Genomic DNA, 20,031 nt, shown 5'->3' on the forward strand with positions numbered 1-20,031 from the left:
GGGGACAGACAGCGATGAAACTAAAAGCAGCATGGGAAAGGCCATTGTCTGCCAAGCATCTGGCTTACAGGCAGGTGGAAGAAAAACATGAGGGGCAAGAAGATGTCGCAGATGCACTCTGTCATTCTCCTCCAGGTCTGAGCTGAGCAGCTGAGGTATGTCTGAACTCAATTACATGAGGTAATTCAATCTGCTTTCTGGGAGTCAACAAAACCCAAGCTGTGGTTTCAAATATTTATTAAAAAAAAAAAGATCTTCAAGAGGGAAAAAAAAAACCAAACAAACAACAAACCAACAACAACAACAAAAGTAAAAATCAATAAGCAGTCCCAATGGCAGATTTATTACAGTTTTAACAGGCAAAAGGAATGAATCTACTTTATGAACATAAATACCAATAGGAAAGTGCACTGAAGGATTCTTAAATCAAATGATGAAACAGAAACAGCATATGCAATATATATTTATATATAAATATATGGATTACATTCTTCTTCTTGAATAGATTAAACACTCATTAGCAACACCCAAAGTATCCCTCTGTGGCAAGAGATTCATATTCCTTCATGACAATACTGCCTCTCCCTAAGCTGGTGTCTGCCATGATAATTTTTGAGTTTTGGGGCTACAGTAGGTATTCAACACCACCAGGTCAAATCCAGACAGTGGTTTAAACCTGATTTATAGGAGATCTCAATGTTATCACTGAGACTTCAGGCCAGGTTATGCAACAGCTGAAACTGGCAAAGCCCAGTTTTAACCTGTGGGATCTCCTTGAAATCTCAAATTTGGTTTAAAGCTAGATTCCCATAGGGAAACTCTGACACCGCTCAGGATTCCCAATTTAAGACACAATTCCCTTTTTCTGTAAACAAACGTTAACAAAATAAACTCTCTGTGCCCTATTAAGCATTTCTTAACATAAAAATAAAGAGCTGCTTGGGTAGTTCTAAAATAAGTCAGTATAAAAATCTATCCTATCCCAAGCCCTGTCTCTGTATCAAAGTGCTAGCAAATGGCACAGTGTTTTCTGTCTGAAGCCATGTTCCCTGCTCTTCATGTTTCATACTGCAAATCTCAGCTCCAGCAGGACTGAGCTGAGGACTCCCAACAGCAATGGCTGAATCGGCCCAGCTCCAAGCCCGCTCTTGGGTAGCTCTCACTTGCACTGGGACATCCAAAGCACTTCTGAACAAGTAATGCCAGGGAAAACACTCTGTGCTCTTAGATGGATGGTGCCTGTTGCAGGCCCATCTTCACCCTGCAGGGTGTTGGCAGGACCTGCACATACAGGGAGCTTCTCAGGACCCACCTCAGAGTAGCAGCTACTTAGCCTGTCCTCTGCAGAGATCTAGGCAGGAGCTTGGCTATGACCCTACAGAAGATTCCCTATCATTTTGCATAGTTTGGTTCAGCAGTGACTCTCTGCAAGCCCTGGGAAGATGCCCTCTCACATTCCTGCCTGTCCTCTTCCTACTAGATGCTAGCAGAGACTCCCCCAGTTTGCTGTTCAGGACCTCTTTGGCTTGCTTGGTTTGGTTCAAACGCTCGCTGACTGTTACTTTGGAGAGCAAGAAATAGTGCAAATACAAGCTTAAAGGGAAAACAAAACCAAAACAAAACACAGCATTGTCTTGACAGGACATTCAGTTAAAAAGACAAGGATCCACAAGATGAAACCTCAGTTGTGGGGTATTTGAGATATTTGGCACACATGCACAAGATTCTTCATGATTGTCTTCAAGGAATATATTTGGCTTGGTGCTAAATGTTTAAAATGATTTGCTAATGTGATTCTAACTAACACTGTGGTGGCTAATTGCAAACAACTTTGAAGACTAAAACATGGGACATCTCCTTGGCACAACGGGACAAACACTCCCTGCAGTTATGGATTCCTTGGTGCTTTTCTTATCCAAGTTTGACTCAAAATGATTTTGTTTGTGTGGAATGGTGTGAATTCATCCAGATTGGTTTTGCTGGAAGGCAAAGGGATCACATTATTTCTGAGGGTCAAGATACCTTTATTTGGCCATGCTCAGGCAGATTAAGAGGGCAAAACAGAACTCAGTTTCACTCCTATTATGGGAGGCTGGCTGGGTGCATTTTAAAACAACAACCATCTGAAGTGGCTGAGATGTTCAAGTCTAAAGCTTCATGAAGGGCCAGGGTGTCCTATAAATGCAGAGACACCTCCTTGCATTGCAGCAGCTGTCACCATGTGCCAGCCCACACACTGCAGTCCTCACTGAAGCAACACACTCTTTCTTGGACCTCTTCATAAAGGGGATTAATTTCTCCCAATTCCTCTTCCCCCCAGTAATCAGCAGAAGGCACATTCAGCAACAAATTGCTTTCAGCAAGCAATGCACAAATGGGTGGTTAGTTTCACTAAGGATTAGGCACTCAGCCTGCTCAGGGTTTTTTCTAAATCCAGCATCCCTCCCTCTCTAGGCACCCACACACTATGGCAAAGTCTGATTCTCAATGTTTCAGGGTTCGGCCCTGGGAACTAGCCCTGGTTTGGACCATGACAAAAGAAAGAAGACTGCACTTTTTGATCAGAGGCAAGGCTGAGTGCTGTCCTCGTTAGATCCATGAGGCTCGGATCTGCTCCTCTCCATCACACATCTCTCACTGTGCCTCTCAGTACGCCAGCACCAAGCCAGGGGAGTTTTACCTGTTAATTTTATGGCATTGTTTCAAAGCAGGATCCACATATATACATAAGGAGATGAATACACAATGAAGTTAAGGGAAAAAAAAAAAGAATTGGTCATATTTACAGACAGCTGCCTTTATAGCCCCACATTCTATGAAAGAAACAGACATACCTTTGCCCATGTGCTTGTTTCTAATGCAATATTTGCTTTCCCAGCACCTCAGGATATTTTTTCCAGAGTTCAAGCTGAGAACTAATGCAAGAATATCCTTAAGTAGCTTTCCCCTTCCAGCTCCATGAATTAATTACAGCTTCACACATGAACAGAAAGGAAACAAATTCCTTACTTTCCCTGCCTACCAGCTTCATGTTATGTGGTGGGCAAAAGGAGAGATGTTTGGAACAAACACTTCCTTTCACTTCTCCCTTTGTCTGAAAAAGTAAATATTACTAAAACTTAAAAGCCAACACCTGCATTGAACAGATGGGGCTCTGCTATATTCATCTATTTTGATGATGTTCACGTAGCAGGAACTTCTGAAAGACATTTGGACTGAATGCTGGCCATGACAGGATACTGCCTAAATTAGAATCAGGCTCCAAGTATCTTCCTACAATTAGATTATGTCATATATTATACTCTTACTCATGGCCTGGAAGGAGAGTGCAAGGGTGCTCAATATCTGTAGATATTCAATTAAAATAAGTGTATCAGACATTCACTAAGTCTTGTTTTTGCCTGGCTCATGTCTAGCCAAGGCTAGCTTCTAAGCCTTAAGAGAAAAAGAGAATGAGCACACAGGCAGTGGGAGTCATCATGCCCATATGTATGCTTGCTGTCCAATACTCTACCCAACTGGCAAGGTAAAAAAGTCATGCACTTTACACTTTGTTTGCTATAATTTGGGTTATATTAATGCTAAAAAAATAGAATTCAGAGGGAGGGGAGAAAAGTGTCTTTGTAATACATGGGGATTTTGCTGGTTCTCAAAGGTTGCATTTCAAGCGTAACTGTGTTTCTCCATGCACTCTGAACACTTCCCTTTTCCAGGGTTTTGGCATGCTTGTGGCAAAAGCAACCAAACCTATTGATTAGGCACATGGTGGAAGAGGGCATATGACAAGGCAAATTAAAAATAAGAGAACCTGGTCATTTCCATTCTGAAAATCCTTACTTAAAACATTGACATCACAGCAACAAGCTAAACATGTCAGGTAACAGACTCCTTTGCATGAGGGGCCCCAGTAATGCCAGCTGTGAAACGCATACATGGAAAGGCTCTTATATATTATATCTACAATTGTAATCCAGAATAAATACTACTGTTCTGACTCATAAGTGTATTTCAGCATGGTTGTTGTTGGTTACAGCTGGAGACGGCTTGCTTTTCATCCCTTCTGTCCCACCTTTGGACACGTCAATGAACAATAGCCTGGGAGTCCGGAGTGTCAGCAGTATCCTTTTGTACTCCTTCCGGAAGTTCTGGTTAAGAAGCCCATAGATCACAGCGTTGAGGCAGCTGTTAAAATAGGCCATAAAGTAGCTCAGGACAAAAAGCCACTCTGGAATGTGTGGCTGCACTTTTGAAGGATTAATTGAAACAGCAAGGCCAATAAAGTTTAATGGTCCCCAGCACACAGCGAAAAGGACAAAAACCACAAACATAGTCAAGAAATTCCGGATGTCAGCTGCTCTGAGCTTCTGCTTGCAGTCTTGTCTCACCCGGTGTTTGACTTGAATCACCAGGATCCAGATGCGTAGGTAGCAAAACGTCACGATGGACAGCGGGACAATGAAGTGAACCACCACCACCGTGATGGTGTACGACGTACTCACCGTCTGGGCGAAGGTGCAGGAGAAAATCCGGGGGTCATACTGCAAGGACCCGACAAAGAAGTTCGGCACAATTGCCACCACGGTGAGTATCCAGGTGAGGCAGAGATAGCAGCAGGTGTTCTTCAGGTTGAAGAGCTTATCGTACCGAAGGCTGTGGCAGATGTAGCAGTAGCGGTTGATGGCAATCGCTGTGATGTTGAAAATGGACCCGATGACACTCAAGCCCATCAGGAACCCACTTATCTGGCAGTGAATATTTCCCATGGTCCATCCATTATGGAAAATGGCACTCAAGATCAGAGGGTATGGATACACTGCAACTACAAGGTCTGCTACAGACAAGCTGACGACAAAGATGTTGCCTATAAAAAAGGAGAAGAAACCATGAGAGGTTAGCGTGAGTTTAGGCAGACGGCTTGCAACTCAGAACTACTCTTTAGGCCTAACTCTTCTCACAGGTGTCACCCTCCATTTGGAATTTGAAACTCTAGAAAATTAAGCTTTGCTCTGCTGGTGACAGCAATGGAGAATAAGCAGGCAAGATTAACCTGTGTGCTCCTTCCTGAGAAAATTCTAAACTAGAAGCATTGCCCTGAACTCAGCTATGGCTGTGGGTCAGGTTCCTGCATTCCTCTGAGTTGTGTAGGAGAAAAGGATTTTGCTTTCCTTGTTAATCATCCAGCCAGATTGTAGTCACCATGCAGCCACCTAGCATTCACTGTCCTGCTGAGAACTCCAAGCCTTGAAATACTATACAGGACATAATGCTTTCTAAAGCAATCACATAGTGACACTTTACATAAGCTCTGTCTATGAAGATCCAAAGAACTGCAGCAGGCAAGTTAAGCTTTCTGTGGTTTACTCATTGTAGTGAAAACAGTTGCAAGGGAAAAGTCTTCTTCAGTCTCTTGCATGCCAACAGGCACATGTCACATCATTTCAGCAGTGATTGCTCTAAGGAGCACGTGTTCTTCCAGAAGTCATGGTGCAGGAAGCTTTTCTGTGTTTATTTTATTTGGTAGGTTTTTCTGGTTTGGGGTTTTTTTAATATTATAGTTGTCCAATGCAATATGGAAGGTGAGTCACTCCTACACTGTCTGGACCTGGGCAGGAAATAGGGTTAATAAGCTGCTACCAGCCATCTCTGCAGAGTATATGCTGCAGGTTATTTAGATTCTAAAGCAAAGAAAGTTGAGAGTCTCTGCAAATAAAAAAAAATAGGTCAAGCCTTACTGGACTGAAAATGGCACAATGCATGGGACCATGCTGGCAGCTCCACCACATGGAGCAGGCCTAAATAACCCAGGCAACCAGTGACTACCTAGCACCAGTTACTGTTCATTGTCCTAATGAGGCAAAGAAAGGCAAAGAGCCTTTCTGTTCAGTTTGCCAGTCAGAGTAGATGAGTGCCCTCAGACCTTGAGGTCTTTTGGGAACTGGTATAACTACAGGACCAGCTACAATGTTGAGAAAGACATCGCTCAACATTCAGCTGTTTGAGGACAAGGCAAATTGTCATTTCAGGAGGAGCTCAACAGGAGAGCATATTAGAAAAAGTAGCTCTTCTTTTAAGCTCTACTGCTTTCAGGTATATCTGCAGTGGCAAGAAGGAAAATGCTATCCTTAGCACATTTAAGGTGTGAACATCTATGTCCCTATGTGTTACAGGCAACATCCCAGCCAACTGATCACACCTGTACCTTCTCTCCAAACCCTCATACCCTGCTGTCTACCAGATGATGGGGGGGGGGGGGGAAGAACCCAAACAACCACCAGTACAGAGAGGTCTTTTTCTGCAGTATCCATGAAAGGGCTCTAAGATCTCATCTCAGCTAGACAAGTGTCTTCACTATTGGGAAAACAAACCCAAGGCTGGCAGAAGTCACAGTCTCATTGCCTTTGCAGCCATTCGTTGCCAACAGAAGTTAGCAAGTCAATAGCTCGTATCAGGCAACAGAATCCACTTCAGGCTGACTGGAAAACAGTTCAGGCTTGAGAATAGCCCAGGGCAGTGTGGAGCTGAGACAGCTGACACAAAACGTCACTTAAAACCAGGTATTAGTGGAGGTCATGTAGGTGCTGAAATCCTTTTAGAGAGAGATTTCACATACACAGGTTTACCACAGCACGCAGATTTTGTGGCTGCTGTGCCTCAGTGCAGCCTTTTTTTCTGATTTAATATCTTACTTAGAGCTTTTTAAAATGCAGTTGCTGAACCTGGTTCTCTATAATTAACTCTGTTTATGCCCACTGTCAAGGGCAGAAACACCTGTGGTCAGGCTTAGTGCTCACGCAGGCACTCTAGAGAGGGAATACTTTTCTGCAGCAAAATTTATATCCATTCAAAAACATGCACTTCAACAAAAAAAAACCTCAAAATGTGACTCCAGCACCAGAATTTCCTTTTGGGGAGCAAATTTCCTTTCCAAAGAGCAAAACAGAAACATAGAGGTATCAGCAACACAGTTTCAGAGACATCCAGAGGATGCTGAAGACAAACTCTACTGATGGGACCACAACCCTCCCACTTTGCCAGACCTGTTCCACTTAGATACACATTTGTATACACAGGCAGTCAGAAAGCAAGCCTCTGCATTTGCTGGGTATGAAAGCCAACCACATTCAGCATCCAGTTCTGAATCAGGCAAAGCAGAACAAAGCTGAATATTCCATATTTAAAACAGCACATCAGTGGATTTAATCCAAAGCTTAGCAAAATCATAGGGAAAATTATTAGCCTCACATCACTGCCAGCTGCTGGGAAAAATGAGCAGTCCCTGTCAGTCTTTATTCACTAACTTGAATAGTTGGGAGGAAGTAAAAATATAGGGGGAAGAAGTTCTGTAAAAATAAATCTGACAGGATGGCAACAGTAGTTTGGATTCAATCCAAGAGCACAGTATTGTGTGTATCGCTTTGACATCACTTCACTGCATGTTGCTCCAGCAAGGAGAAAATGAGAATTTTATCAACACAACCATAATCTCCTCCTTTACATGGAGAGCAACCCTGCCATCCTCTGCTCTGTGCTTGCACCTTGCAGTCTTGGCTCTCCTATCAGCTACGAGACCTATCATCACCCTGGCAGAGCATTTATCCCCTGAAAATAAGGTCAGAAAGGTTCACTCAGTACGACTTCACAGAAACAAACTCATCTTCCATTTCATTTGACAGTGTAGTCAACTTCATGCTGGTCTTGTGGCGAGACAAACATGAAGGTCAGACCCATATAACAGCCACTTGCCAGCCAGTCCTGAAAATCAGCGCCTTTTTAATGCCCAAGTACTGAAAAGAGGGGGAACATTGCATGCCTCCGAAGCAGAACATGACCTTCAAAGTATGGGAAGTAGCTGCTGGCTAATTATTAAAATAAGAGTAACTTGAGTTAAACATTGCTTCAGGTTCCCAATCCCTGCTTTCCTATGAGACCACCGTGTGACGGGCCCTGCGGCCACACTGGCGTCCTTGTCCTCTGCAGGATGAGATTGGACCCCCCCCAATCCCAACAATATTGCAGAGTGGAAAGCCATCTACTGTATGGCTTTTAGGGAAGGTAAAGAGCAGTTTCCTACCAATGTTCTTCACTCTGTATTTTTTTTTTACATTTTTCCACTATAAAACAAAGGAGTCCTGCCTATGAATAATACCAGCATGACTTCAGCTCAAATTTAAAGTGATCTGCTTCTGTGCCACTATTTTCAGATGCATCTTTATCTCTTTGTTGGCATGTGACTATATTTCCTTATTAGCTTTCACATTTTCCATCCTGTTTTTAACTTCTACTTAGTCTAAATTAGTTTGTGTGCCACTGTACTCTGTCCCCTCGTTATGGAGTCACACGTGAAGAAGCATGAGTGGTGAAGAAAGGCAAGCCTGTCATAAGCTTACTGGTTACACAGACTTGGCCACCTTTTCAGGGAAACTTTAAATCTTTTTACATTACAGAGGTCCAACATGAAGCTATAGAAGTATGATACACTATTCATGGTGCAATCCACAAATTGCTGGGGAAAGGCCACTACAAAGCAACAGGAAGCCCAGAACATGTGTTGCCCTGGTCCTCCTATCTTTGAGCTCATCTCCTTCCTCTCATATTCATATAAACCTGCTTCTGCTTACTCCAAGAGCCTGCTGCAGTATTCCAGCAGTCCCCCGACCCTGTCTCTTCTTTTGTCTGGATAACCCAACAACACAGGTTATCTGAGGACTTACTGTAATGTCCCAGAGCTAGGAAGTGTGGAAATACCACAAGGAGTTCTGCAAATCAATAAGCCACATACATAAAGATTTTCAATGGCAGGCTGCCCAAACAGCACCTGACTTTCATACAGAAGGATAATTTTCTACAGAGATTAACTGAGTATCACTGTGCAAATACAAGGGTCATTGGCCCTGCCTGCCTCAAGAGGCTGCTGGAAATCCCTCAGTGCATAAACTCCAATTGCAGAGATCCAGCCTCTCCCTGATGTTCCCACACAGCAGGCGTGGACTGTTCTTTAGTGCACACAGACTGTGTTTTAGGTATCCTAAACCTAGAAGCAGAGTTAAAGGGGAAGAGGGAAGAAGGTAAAATATTTTTCTGAAAATTGGGGGTTTTCCTACATCCCCAAATGTCCAAAGCAAGCACCCAAAACTCACGTTCCCTGTTACCCATATAAATCTCTCTTACACTCACATGCCCTGCTGAAATATTGCTAAACTGCTTGCTTCAGGTTATCAAGTTACAGATGCTCATTGCAGCCTGAAGTTAACAAAGTTATCTGCAAAGGCAGTGCTGAATTGAAATGTCCTGAGCAACAGAGTTGCGTCAAAGCAAAGAGACAGTTCTGCAGATCAGCTTCAGCTCAACTGGCAGAGCCCAGCTCCAGCTCTCTGTTGAGAGCTTTTCTATCTAGGTTGGCCCTTTCTGCCGGCCACCTCACAGGCATCTGAGCTGCTCCCTAACAGCTGGTGCCCAACACAGCATTTTGAAGTGAAAAACACCCACAGATAACAGCCTGAAGGCCAGTAGGAGAGAATCTGACCCATGAGCATGGTAGGCATGAGTGCCATAGGAGCTCACTGCATGACCGTTACCCACACTGCTCCAACCTCTTCCCAGTAATGAGAGTAGATCCTGGCATCCATCCAGCTGTAGACAGAATAACTGACAGCTGTAGAACAGCAGGTATAAAAGCCTGTGTTGGAAAAAAAACATGTTAAGACACATAACAACATAATGCTGCAATTTATTGGGGTGACTGTTGTGTTCGGGCTGACATCTTTCTATTTGTGGCTTATAATAAAAAGTGTCTTAAACTTTGTGTTTGCCCTGTCAGATTTTATGAAACACTCAACAGACTCAGGTCTACAAGGAGATGAACTGGAATTAAGACTCACATCAACCTCAGAGAGATATACAGAAGTTTCAGTAAACAATTTAACAGGCCATGACTGTAAATCAATCCTCTGCTGACCACTTACCATAACCTAATGTTCTCTATTTAAGCTTCCAATGCTTACGCTCACTGCGAAACAGAAACAAAATGTACTGTTTGCCCCAAGCAGAAAGATAAACTCATAAAAGCTTTATTCAGCATGCTATAAGAGTCTTTATTAGCTATGATAGCCTCCTTTTCTTGTTTGGTTTTACCTGCCACTCACTGTTCTGTGGCTTTTATTTCACTAACCTCTGGTCTGCAGATGTGAGGTGCGTGCTTGGTGCTGCAGCCTAAGTGGCAGTTCATAGAAAGCACTTTCAGACTAATATTGTTCTTTTTATAAAGAGTGGAGTGTGTGTAATCTTATTGATCATACACTGCTGTAATTTAGGTGGATAATAGTACTGTGGCGTTGGGGGATCCTGATCCTGCAGACCTCGCTCTGACAAGCGCTTCTTGCCTCACAGACTCTGAAGGACCACTCCTGGGAAGAGAGTGTTTACCTCAACAAAGATCATTAAGAACCATTGTCCTTTAGGGGATTACAACCCATGTCGCTGCTTCCTGCAAACTCCTGGCTTCCAGGGTATTGTGAATTTGTTCAATTCATTAATCCATACATTTTAATAGAGAATTTCATTTTGTGTATTTAGGGAGTGTGTTCAAAGAGAGGAATAAACAAAAGAAAGGAGAAAGCATTCCATCAATTATTTGTTGTCATTACTCCATCAGGATTCAGAGAGGATAAAGCATGGTTTCCTGCAGTTAAACAGACAAGGCAGTTGGGCTGCCAGCTGGTCTCAAGCTCTGACTGTGCTGCATAAAATGATACAGAGGATAATGAACAGGCAGGACAGGAGATATTGCCAACTCACAGAATCCTTAAGGTGTAAGATTAGAGAACATGGAAATATTCAAAGTAAGGAAATCAGAAAGGTTCTAGACAAAAGCACAACACTCCAGAATATTGGAACTTTCTCTGGGAAAAAGCCCTTTGAGATGTCTCACCACAGCTGTGAAGCAGTATGCTCTGTGCTACCAACCCCTATCTGGTTTACTGGCATCATTCCCTACTGTGGACACTTGCTGCTGCTGTCTGCCTTGTGCCAGCCCTATGTACACACAGGAGCAAGGCCAAAGCAGAACATGAGACAGTCTGTAAGTGAGCTCTCCACCTCCTCTTGTACCCTCCATGACCACACATTTCAGCCTCACTTTGGCATCACGACTGCAAGCTTCATTAGTCACCTCATCAGTATATTGCACAGCTTCAGGAAACCTGCCTTCCCTCTGGACCTCTGAGAAACACTTGCTGCCAGGAGGAGGAGAAAAATCTCACAGCATTTACTGAAGTAGCAGGTCCCAGCTCTCCAGTACCTCAATTACATTACATCATTATGTGACATATATTATTTTAGCTGATGGTTAAAGAATGTAATTGCATACACTGCCAGGTGGAGAACTGGATTACTGGATTTTAGACTCACTTTGAGTTCATGACCTTTTCATTACACTGCTGTCAAAAATATATTTGAATCATGTATGCAAAGAAGGACTTGGGGGTGTTGGCAGGTGAAAGCTTGACATGAGCTCACAATGTGCACTTGCAGCCCAGAAATCCAACCATGTCCTGGGCTGCATCCCCAGCAGCATGGGCAGCAGGTCAAAGGAAAGGATTCTGACCCTCTGCTCTGCTGTGTCCCCACCTTCAGTGCTGGGTCCAGCTTTGTGATTATCAGCAAAGCAGAGACACAGACCTGTTGGAGGGCAGAGAAGGGCCACAAAAATGATCAGGGTGCTGGAGCACCTCTGCTGTGAGTACAGTCTGAGACCTCATAGTAGCCTTTCTGTATTTAAAGTGGGCCTACAGGAAAGGTGGGGAGGAACTCTTTATCAGGGAGTGTGGTCATGGGACAAGGGGTAATTGCTTTAAACGGAAAGAGGGTAGATTAGATGATATATAATGAAGACCGGAACAGGCTGCCCAGAGAAGTTGTGTATGCCTACTCCCTGGAGGTGTTTAAGGCCAGATTGGATGGGACCTTAAGCAACCTGATCTAGTGGAAAGTTTCCCTGTCCATGGCAGAGGACACTGGGACTAGATGATCTTTAAGGTCCCTTCCAACCTAAACCATTCTATGATTCTTTCATTTGCACCAAACAAGAGGAAGACTCAGTACTTCTGTCAGTGCCAGATGACCTGTGTGGCACTGGCTGCAATATCTGACTCTGCCAGGACCACATGGGTGATGGCTGTCTATTCTGCACAGCAGCTTTTTGTGGGACATGGCAGGTCTTTGGGAAGAGTCAAAACAAAGCCTCTTGCAGCTGTAGAAAAGTGAATCTAGGTACCCAAACTCACGCTTGGCATCCTGGCTACCAGTGCTACCCTCTGAATTTCAGTGGTTTACTTCCTTTTGGTACCTGAAACCCCTGCTGAAGTGGTACCTAAGTAGCTACCTAGTTCCCTGTCCAGGCTGTGCAGGAAGTACAGGATTATACAGTTGCGCTTGCCCTGACGCATTGGCCACAGGACCATAGAGATGAGTTCCACCAGCCCACGTTAACTTCAAGCCCATTATTTATCAACCAGTTTGTAAAGCACTCTGAAACAGGAAAGGCCCTGTATAAACATCAACGTGAATTATTGCCAGCAGCCATTGAAATGACAAACCAGCATCCATCCTCTCCTGGTCCTGGCAGCTGTACCACCACCATTTGCCATCTGCTACTATTCTAAAACAAAATCTGTGAACAGCTTAATAGACTTAATAATGCTCTTTTGTTATCAGTGCTGGTCAAAGTGAGTTTCTGGCCTGCAAAGGAGCTATGTGCAAGCAACCGATTCGTAGGCAGCTGTCAGGCAGAGCATATAGTCATATATAAACACACAGATTATTTTAGTGATAAAAATCATGTTTGACTGCCCTTGTGAGCCCTGCTGAGCCCAGGAGATGGTTCCTTCTCTTCCTTATGCTTCACCAGCATGGTTTGTTAACTAAACCTTAGTGACAGCACCAGTCACACATTGACCTCCATTGCAAGAGGCGGATGTTAGCCTGCCACAACTAACAACTTGCTTTGGCCTTCCAGCCTTGCAGTCCCAGGGATGAGTCTCCCTCCAGTCTCTTTCTGGTTAGTTGGTGAGAATGAGAGGCATTTTTTTTTCCCCTCTTCTAGCTCTTTTCATTTGTACATGGAAATTATGAAGCTATAACAACCAAAACTTCACCACACAAAAATGTTTCTATCATTGAAGGATGTTAAGTCTTTAACTCATTCTGGGCTAAATCTTGTCCAAGTCTGCTACAGGTAACACCCTTTCAGGCTGTGGCTGGTCTGCGGGGTAAGCCTTGGGACAGACTGAAGATATTGTGTGAGGTGAGAACAGTCTAAGACAAAAAGACAGAGACTCAAAGCAGCCAGCCTATGAAGACTTAAAGGTGCTTTTTGATAAGGGTTGTCTGTGCACACACACAAGTTCACTTTTAGGCTGGGTTAGATGCTGTAGTGCCAAATTCAGATGCCCTTTTCAAAATACACAGTATCCTTTTTTGAAGATTCAGATTTGAAGCCAAGTAGTTTTGTACAGTACCCAACTTCAGGAGAGAGCAAGCTGAGCTTAGATCATGAAGAAAAAGCTCCATTTGGGCACAGACCAGCACAACATAAAATGCTGCCCCAAATACAACCTCACTTTCTAATGGAAGCTGAGGACAGAGCTCCAACGCATTCTGATCTTGGCATCAGTATCTCCCCTAGTCCTCTGTCCAAAGAGAACAAGAGACTTACATAAAAATAAGTCAGTTGCCATATAAAAGTAATTTTTAGACCAAAAAAGAAAGTAATCAATGTATGAACTACCTATACCTAAATAAATAATTAGAGGAATCAGAATAGTTTGAGTTAAGGGAACAGATTTCTGCTGAGTAAACATGCTGAGACAGAGAAGCTGTGCTCTGAGCATCCCTCAGCTCAGGGATGCTGAGATGGATTTGGCTGCCCAGAGGAAGCTTATCTACTTTTACCACTCTGGGTTGGTCTAATGAGGGCTGTTTCCCGTCCCAGTAAATCTTGACTTCTCAGAAACTTCATGAATTCCTGTTCTCCACTGCCAAGATAGATTAGTCTGTGCCATACAGACTATTTAGCTGAAATTGCTTTCTCATCTGTTCTGAAGAGAGTAAATAAATGTCATTCTTTGAACCAGAATCTGATCTCACAATGGTAGGGCAAATTGAGCACAAGTGGGCTTGTCAATCTGCTGCCTCGAAAAGCACAAATGGAAGTTTTACTGGCCTGCACTTTTCTCACAGCATTACAGGACAAGCCTTATGTTTCTTAATTAAAAAACACTGCCCCACAAGCAGGTGTCAAAGCCCAAAGAAAGGGGAGTTCAGGGATGTGAAGAAGAGAGTTATCATGCAGAGAGTATCAGAATGCAGAATTTGCAGAAGAAAGCAGATTTGCTCACAGGCAAATTAACTCTGCAGTTTTCCATACCAGAGCTACATTTAACTTGTCTTAGCTGTTAAATTTGCCCTGACTGTGATTTGCCTTCCTCTTACTATAAGCCATGTATTGAGGAAACATGCTGAGAACGTGGCTGGCAGGAGATGGAGAGAAAGCAGGCTTGATTCTCTCTATGTTCACTTACCTGGTGGTGCTGTTAGATATTCACCAAACCTAACCTACACACCAACTCTGCATCTTGACATGCCATGATCCTATCAGTTAAAGGCTGGATGTCTTCCTAAACCAAAGCTGGCCTTCTAAGATCCCTCCTCAGTTTGGGCTTGGGTTGAGGAATTAACTGGCCAAGAACAGACTTTGCTGACCATGAACCTGGTGTCAATGGAGATGTGCTGAGCACATACCAGGTTTCTCATAAGTGGTCTTTTCACCAATTGCTGTAACAAGCCATCTCCTTTGTGATTATCTTTCAGCACTGAAAACAGATTGTCTGCTAGTTAAGTATTGGACTGAATAGAGGTTACCTAAATGAAGGCTTGAGCATTCAAGAGCTAGCAGGGTGATTATCAGGGTAGGGTATTTATTCTGCTTCTGCACAGCAGTTGCCACTAGAGTTAGGAAAAGGAAGCATAAATGAAATCCCATTTATCTCCAAGGCAATAGCCTTATTGTGGTCCTGGCATGCCCTACAGTGCACTGCCATTGATTGGCTTTTTTTCTGATGACCTTAATATATCTTTTCAATCCTTTGATGGCCAATGTTATAAAAGCAGGTTATACAAAAAAAAAGACCCATGGGGTAGATTAGTCCACAGAATACTTTCTAGGGCATATTTTTTTCCTCCTGTGGCCTCATGCTGGACCTTGCAATAAAGCCATAGGACAAGATCGGGTACCATGAGGGACAAGAAAGCACCATATAGTCAGTCCTCCAAACCCAGCATCCAGCTCCATGGTAAGAGCTGACCTACCTGAATTATTGTTCATCCAGCCTTCACAATCTGCTATCAAGAAAAGTAATATTCCTTACATTACAGATGTAGGGGGAAAGAGAGCCAAGGTTTGATGGCTTCATTAAGACTATGAGAACTGTGGGAGAAGCAGTGCATGTAAGTAAAAATTTAGAAGGAAAAAGAAAAAAAAATCTATTCTGGTCCTCTTGGTTCATTCACAACTCTTTACTAATCCTATTGGGGAGTTATTGTCACCTGGGAACACTTTAGGGACTCCAACACAGTTGCATCAGTGAAAGTCCAATGCAAACAGTTAAAGCTGATTCAAAGAGAATAATAATTATACCAGAAAAAGATTACTTCAAATAAACAACACATGCCCTAGAGGAGCTCTTTCATTTTCCTGAAATGAGACCAAAGCCCAGTGTTTCCTAGAATATCTGAAAAAGCTTCACCCTAAATATGCCACAGGATTTACAGGACTCATGCCAAGGCTGGGTACAGGGTGAGCAACACGAAACAGTTGACATGAGAAGCTTGGGCTTGGGAGTCCCAAATATATTGCTTGAAAGCATCTGCTTCTTTTGTTATCCTAGTGACTTATGAAACTTAACCATCCTTGAGGTGCAATGGGCAGGTATATCTAAAGAGTAAAGACAATTTTGTAGTAAAGTCCAAATTGTGGACATGTTCCAACATGAGCCCACACAAAGGTGTGCTATGACAACAGTTTGAATAGGGAGTCTAATGATGGCTAATAGCCAACTCATTTGAAAGGAGAATAAGATTTCATGGGACTATGACACTTAAATTCCTGGAGGAACCTCTGGAGGTCAGTAGCTATACTTGTAGGCAGCATTACACATATTAAAAGGGAGCTCTTGCACTTGTGGATCATAACTGGAGAGGCTGGCAAACAGCTCTGCCACTGACAGCCTCCAATACAAGAGCATCACTGGATTCTGCTCTTGCTCAGATGTTTTGCCCTTAAGAAAAAAACAACAGAGAGAAGAAACAGATACTGAAAAAGAGACCATCAATGGAAGGCAAAGAAACTCTGAGGTACTTACCTCAATCACATAACCCTGAAATATCCCCAAACCCTACCTTCTCATCTGTGGTGGCTGGTCTACTTTTAGAGTTGTGTAATCACCTTAAATCAGTGTGAGACCTCCCTCCAGGAGGCTTTTCACACTGCCTTTTTCTCCTGAAGTGTTGGAATTCTTATCAGTTTTAAAGGACACACTTTGACTTGCTGTCCTCTCCAAAGGCAAAAGAAATGGTCAAGTTTCTTAAATTTCTAAAAGAAAAAGCTCACTATGCAATTTCTGAAAAGCCCTCTCCTTCACTCCTAGATTTCCTTATCTAACAAGAGCATTTTAAAAGCTGTCATTCCTTAAGCCCAAGATATTGTTTCCTTCCTCCCAGACTCTTTAGAACTGTTTGCCACTCCATTTTCTCTCCTTAGTAGGATTCACTGATATTTTTCATGTAATTGCTGAAATCCCATGTTGTTATCTGTACCCCATGAAGTAATTTTGCTGATCAACAAGCTCCAAACAGAATATTTAAGGATGAAGGCTTAATACAGTCTTCGAGTGAGAAGCCGTTGTGTCCAAGTGCAAACTCTAATGTCATACATTCATCGTGAAATATTAAAGGTATTTGGAGTATCACACATCATTAAAAAATACCTTCCTGAGAGGGGATGGTTTTCACACAATCATTCAGGTTGGAAACGACCCTCAGGATCGCCAAGTCCAACCCATAACCCTACTCTGCAAAGTTCACCCCTAAACCATATCCCCAAGCGCCACATCCAAACAATCTTTAAACACATCCAGGGTTTGTGACTCAGTCACTTCCCTGGGCAGCTCAGTCCAATGCCTGACCACTCTTGTCATGAAATTTTTTTTCCTAATGTCCAGTCTAAACCTATCCACTTAGAACAAGAGGGAATGGCCTCAAGCTACATCACTAATTACCTGTGAGAAGAGACTAGCACCAGCCCCTCCACAGCATCCTTTCAGGTAGTTGTAGAGAGCAATGAGGTCTCCCCTCAGCCTCCTCTTTTCCAAACCAAACAGCCTCAGTGCCCTCAGTCACTCCTCATAAGATTTATTGTCCAAATATTTGACAGGGTTAGAAAGGACAAGGATTTCTTGTCCTCAGCAGGCGTGTAACACAGGCATATCAACATAGGCAACAAAAACTCACAGCATGCTGCCCACCTTCTTCTTCATACGGAGCCTCAAAAGCAAGCTGTTAGTAACAAAGACAAGAGAGTGAGATCTAAGGTGAGCTTAGCATGCACTACAAAGAGCTTTGCAGAAATTCTGTCAAAAACAGTTTTGTTTGGTGCATTGCTGGAAATGGATGAGAGCTTTGCACATTAATGAGAAACTGAGTGGAGTCCAGAAAACACTCTGCTTTCCGAGCAGAGCTGGCAGCATGGTGTGGTATGGCGTGCATTTCCCTGTCAGGCATGAGAATGTACTAACATAGGTTGTACTTCCATTCTAGGCAGCTCCAAAAAAACAGAGAACAAGTCTGGTCAGTCTGGCAAGACCACTCCTGCACAACCAGGTGAAGTTTTTAACAGGCTGAAATAGCTCAGTCAAGTATCGGTACACATTCTAAGGAATCCAGAGTGTTATATGTAACACCAGAGATAGAAGGCACCAGGATTTGCAGCTTCAGTAACAGACTAACACAAGACCAGCTCTTGCAGCAAACTTTTTGTTATGAACCACCAAAGAACGTCCCCAGGGGCACATCATAAGGGCAACAAAGTTGGTGAGGGGCTTGGAGCACAAGCCCTATGAGGAGAGACTGAGGGAGCTGGGGCTGCTTAGCCTGGAGAGGAGGAGACTCAGGGATGACCTTATTGCTCTCTACAACTACCTGAAGGGGGGTTGTAAACAGGCAGAGGTTGGTCTCTTCTCCCAGGCAGCCAGCACCAGAACAAGAGGACACAGTCTCAAGCTGCGCCAGGGGAGGTTTGGGCTGGAGGTTAGGAGGAAGTTTTACACAGAGAGAGTGATTGCCCATTGGAATGGGCTGCCTGGGGAGGTGGTGGAGTTGCTGTCACTGGAGGTGTTCAGGAGGAGACTTGACAGGGTGCTTGGTTACATGGGTTAGTTGATTAGGTGGTGTTGGGTGATAGGTTGGACGCGATGATCTTGAAGGTCTCTTCCAACCTGGTTTATTCTATTCTATTCTATCAGGCCCAGACTAGCATGTCACCCAGCTCTGGCTGTCACGCCTCCCTGGCTCCAGTGTGGGGAAGATGCACCCCAAGGAGCATGGGCCCACGTCTACTAAATCAGCAGATGTAACAGCTTTCATTTAGGAGCATGGTGGAGAAACAGAGTGTTGACTGCATCACAAGGAAGAACAAACTGGGAGCAATTGCCAGAAACCAACATCTCAGCACCAGGAGTGCAGGGCATGGAGTTTAACTGCTAATTAGGATCAAACAGTAGTAAAGGGCAGAATATGGGAAGAGGTCAGCTTTGGTTCCCTCTGGAGTTCAAAGTCTTTCCCAAATCCAGCTACATAACATCCTTTGAAAGGAGAGTGATGGCTGCTTCAGCTTTAGCAACAAAGCAGAAACTCTCATGCCAGCACTGCCTTCTGATACTGTCTTTTTGTCATGTAGTCAGGAATAAAACTCTAACAAGGCAGATTTTTATCAAATGACAAATAACAGCTGTGGGGAGAGGAAAAAAAGTGTCGCATTTCATTAGAACTCTGTAAGACTCTGACAGCCAGAAACACACTGCCAAAGTGGCAAACGCAGCCGAAAAGACAAGACAGTATGCACAGCAGCTGTTAAACCAAATGAGAACTTGTTCAAATTAAGGGCCATTTTGCCTCTTTCATATTTAGCTTCAAAACCCCATGTAAAGAAATTCAACTTCTTATAAAGGCAGGCTGAGTCATTAGCGCACAAGTAACACAAGACCCTTGCAAAGATTTCGGTTGAAAAGGTAACTTTCAATACCCAAGCAGTGCCTTAAACTCTATGAAGATGTTAATCTGATATCAGCTGGAACCTTCCAATATTGAAGTAATAAACCTGACCAGACTGAGTTAAATTGCTGTTACATTGCTCTGTCCAGTTCTGGGCCCCTCGCTTTAAGAAGGGCATTGAGACACTTGAACGTGGCCAGAGAAGGGCAACAAGTCTGTTGAGAGGCCTCAAGCACAAGCCCTATGAGGAGAGGCTGAGAGAGCTGGGATTGTTTACCCTGGAGAAGAGGAGGCTCAGGGGAGACCTTATTGCTGTCTACAACTACATGAAGGGTGGTTGTAGCCAGGAGGGGCTTGGTCTTTTCTCCCAGGCAACCAGCACCAGAACAAGAGGACACAGTCTCAAGCTGCATCAGGGGAAGTTTAGGCTTGAGGTGAGGAAAAAAGTGCGACTTGATGATCTTTGAGGTCTCTTCCAACCTTGGTGATTCTGTGATTATTCCTTAAAAATATGCAAGCATTCGACACAGATGTGTCCACAGCATCAACACCAATGCTGACAGACAGGTTGAGGCCATGCCTGTCCCCAGGTATAGAATCACAGAATCGAATCATAGAATCAATAAGGTTGGAAGAGACCTCAAAGATCAAGTCCAACCTATCACCCAAGACCTCATGACTACTAAACCATGGCACCAAGTGCCACGTCCA

General features: G+C 43.6%; 1 protein-coding gene across 1 annotated transcript in view; it reads right to left on the reverse strand.

The window, feature by feature from the left end:
• Positions 1-220: 220 nt before the first annotated feature.
• GPR50 (G protein-coupled receptor 50) overlaps positions 221-20,031 on the reverse strand; it is a 50,413-nt gene continuing 30,602 nt past the window's right edge. Inside the window, 1 exon segment of the mRNA XM_068152180.1 lies at positions 221-4,861. Coding sequence (XP_068008281.1) covers positions 3,996-4,861 — 866 coding nt within the window. The 3' untranslated portion in view covers positions 221-3,995.

The sequence above is a fragment of the Melanerpes formicivorus genome, unplaced genomic scaffold (genome assembly GCF_026170545.1).
Source record: "Melanerpes formicivorus ecotype bairdi unplaced genomic scaffold, bMelFor1.0.p_v2 SCAF_22, whole genome shotgun sequence".
NCBI classification, from domain to species: Eukaryota; Metazoa; Chordata; class Aves; order Piciformes; family Picidae; genus Melanerpes; species Melanerpes formicivorus.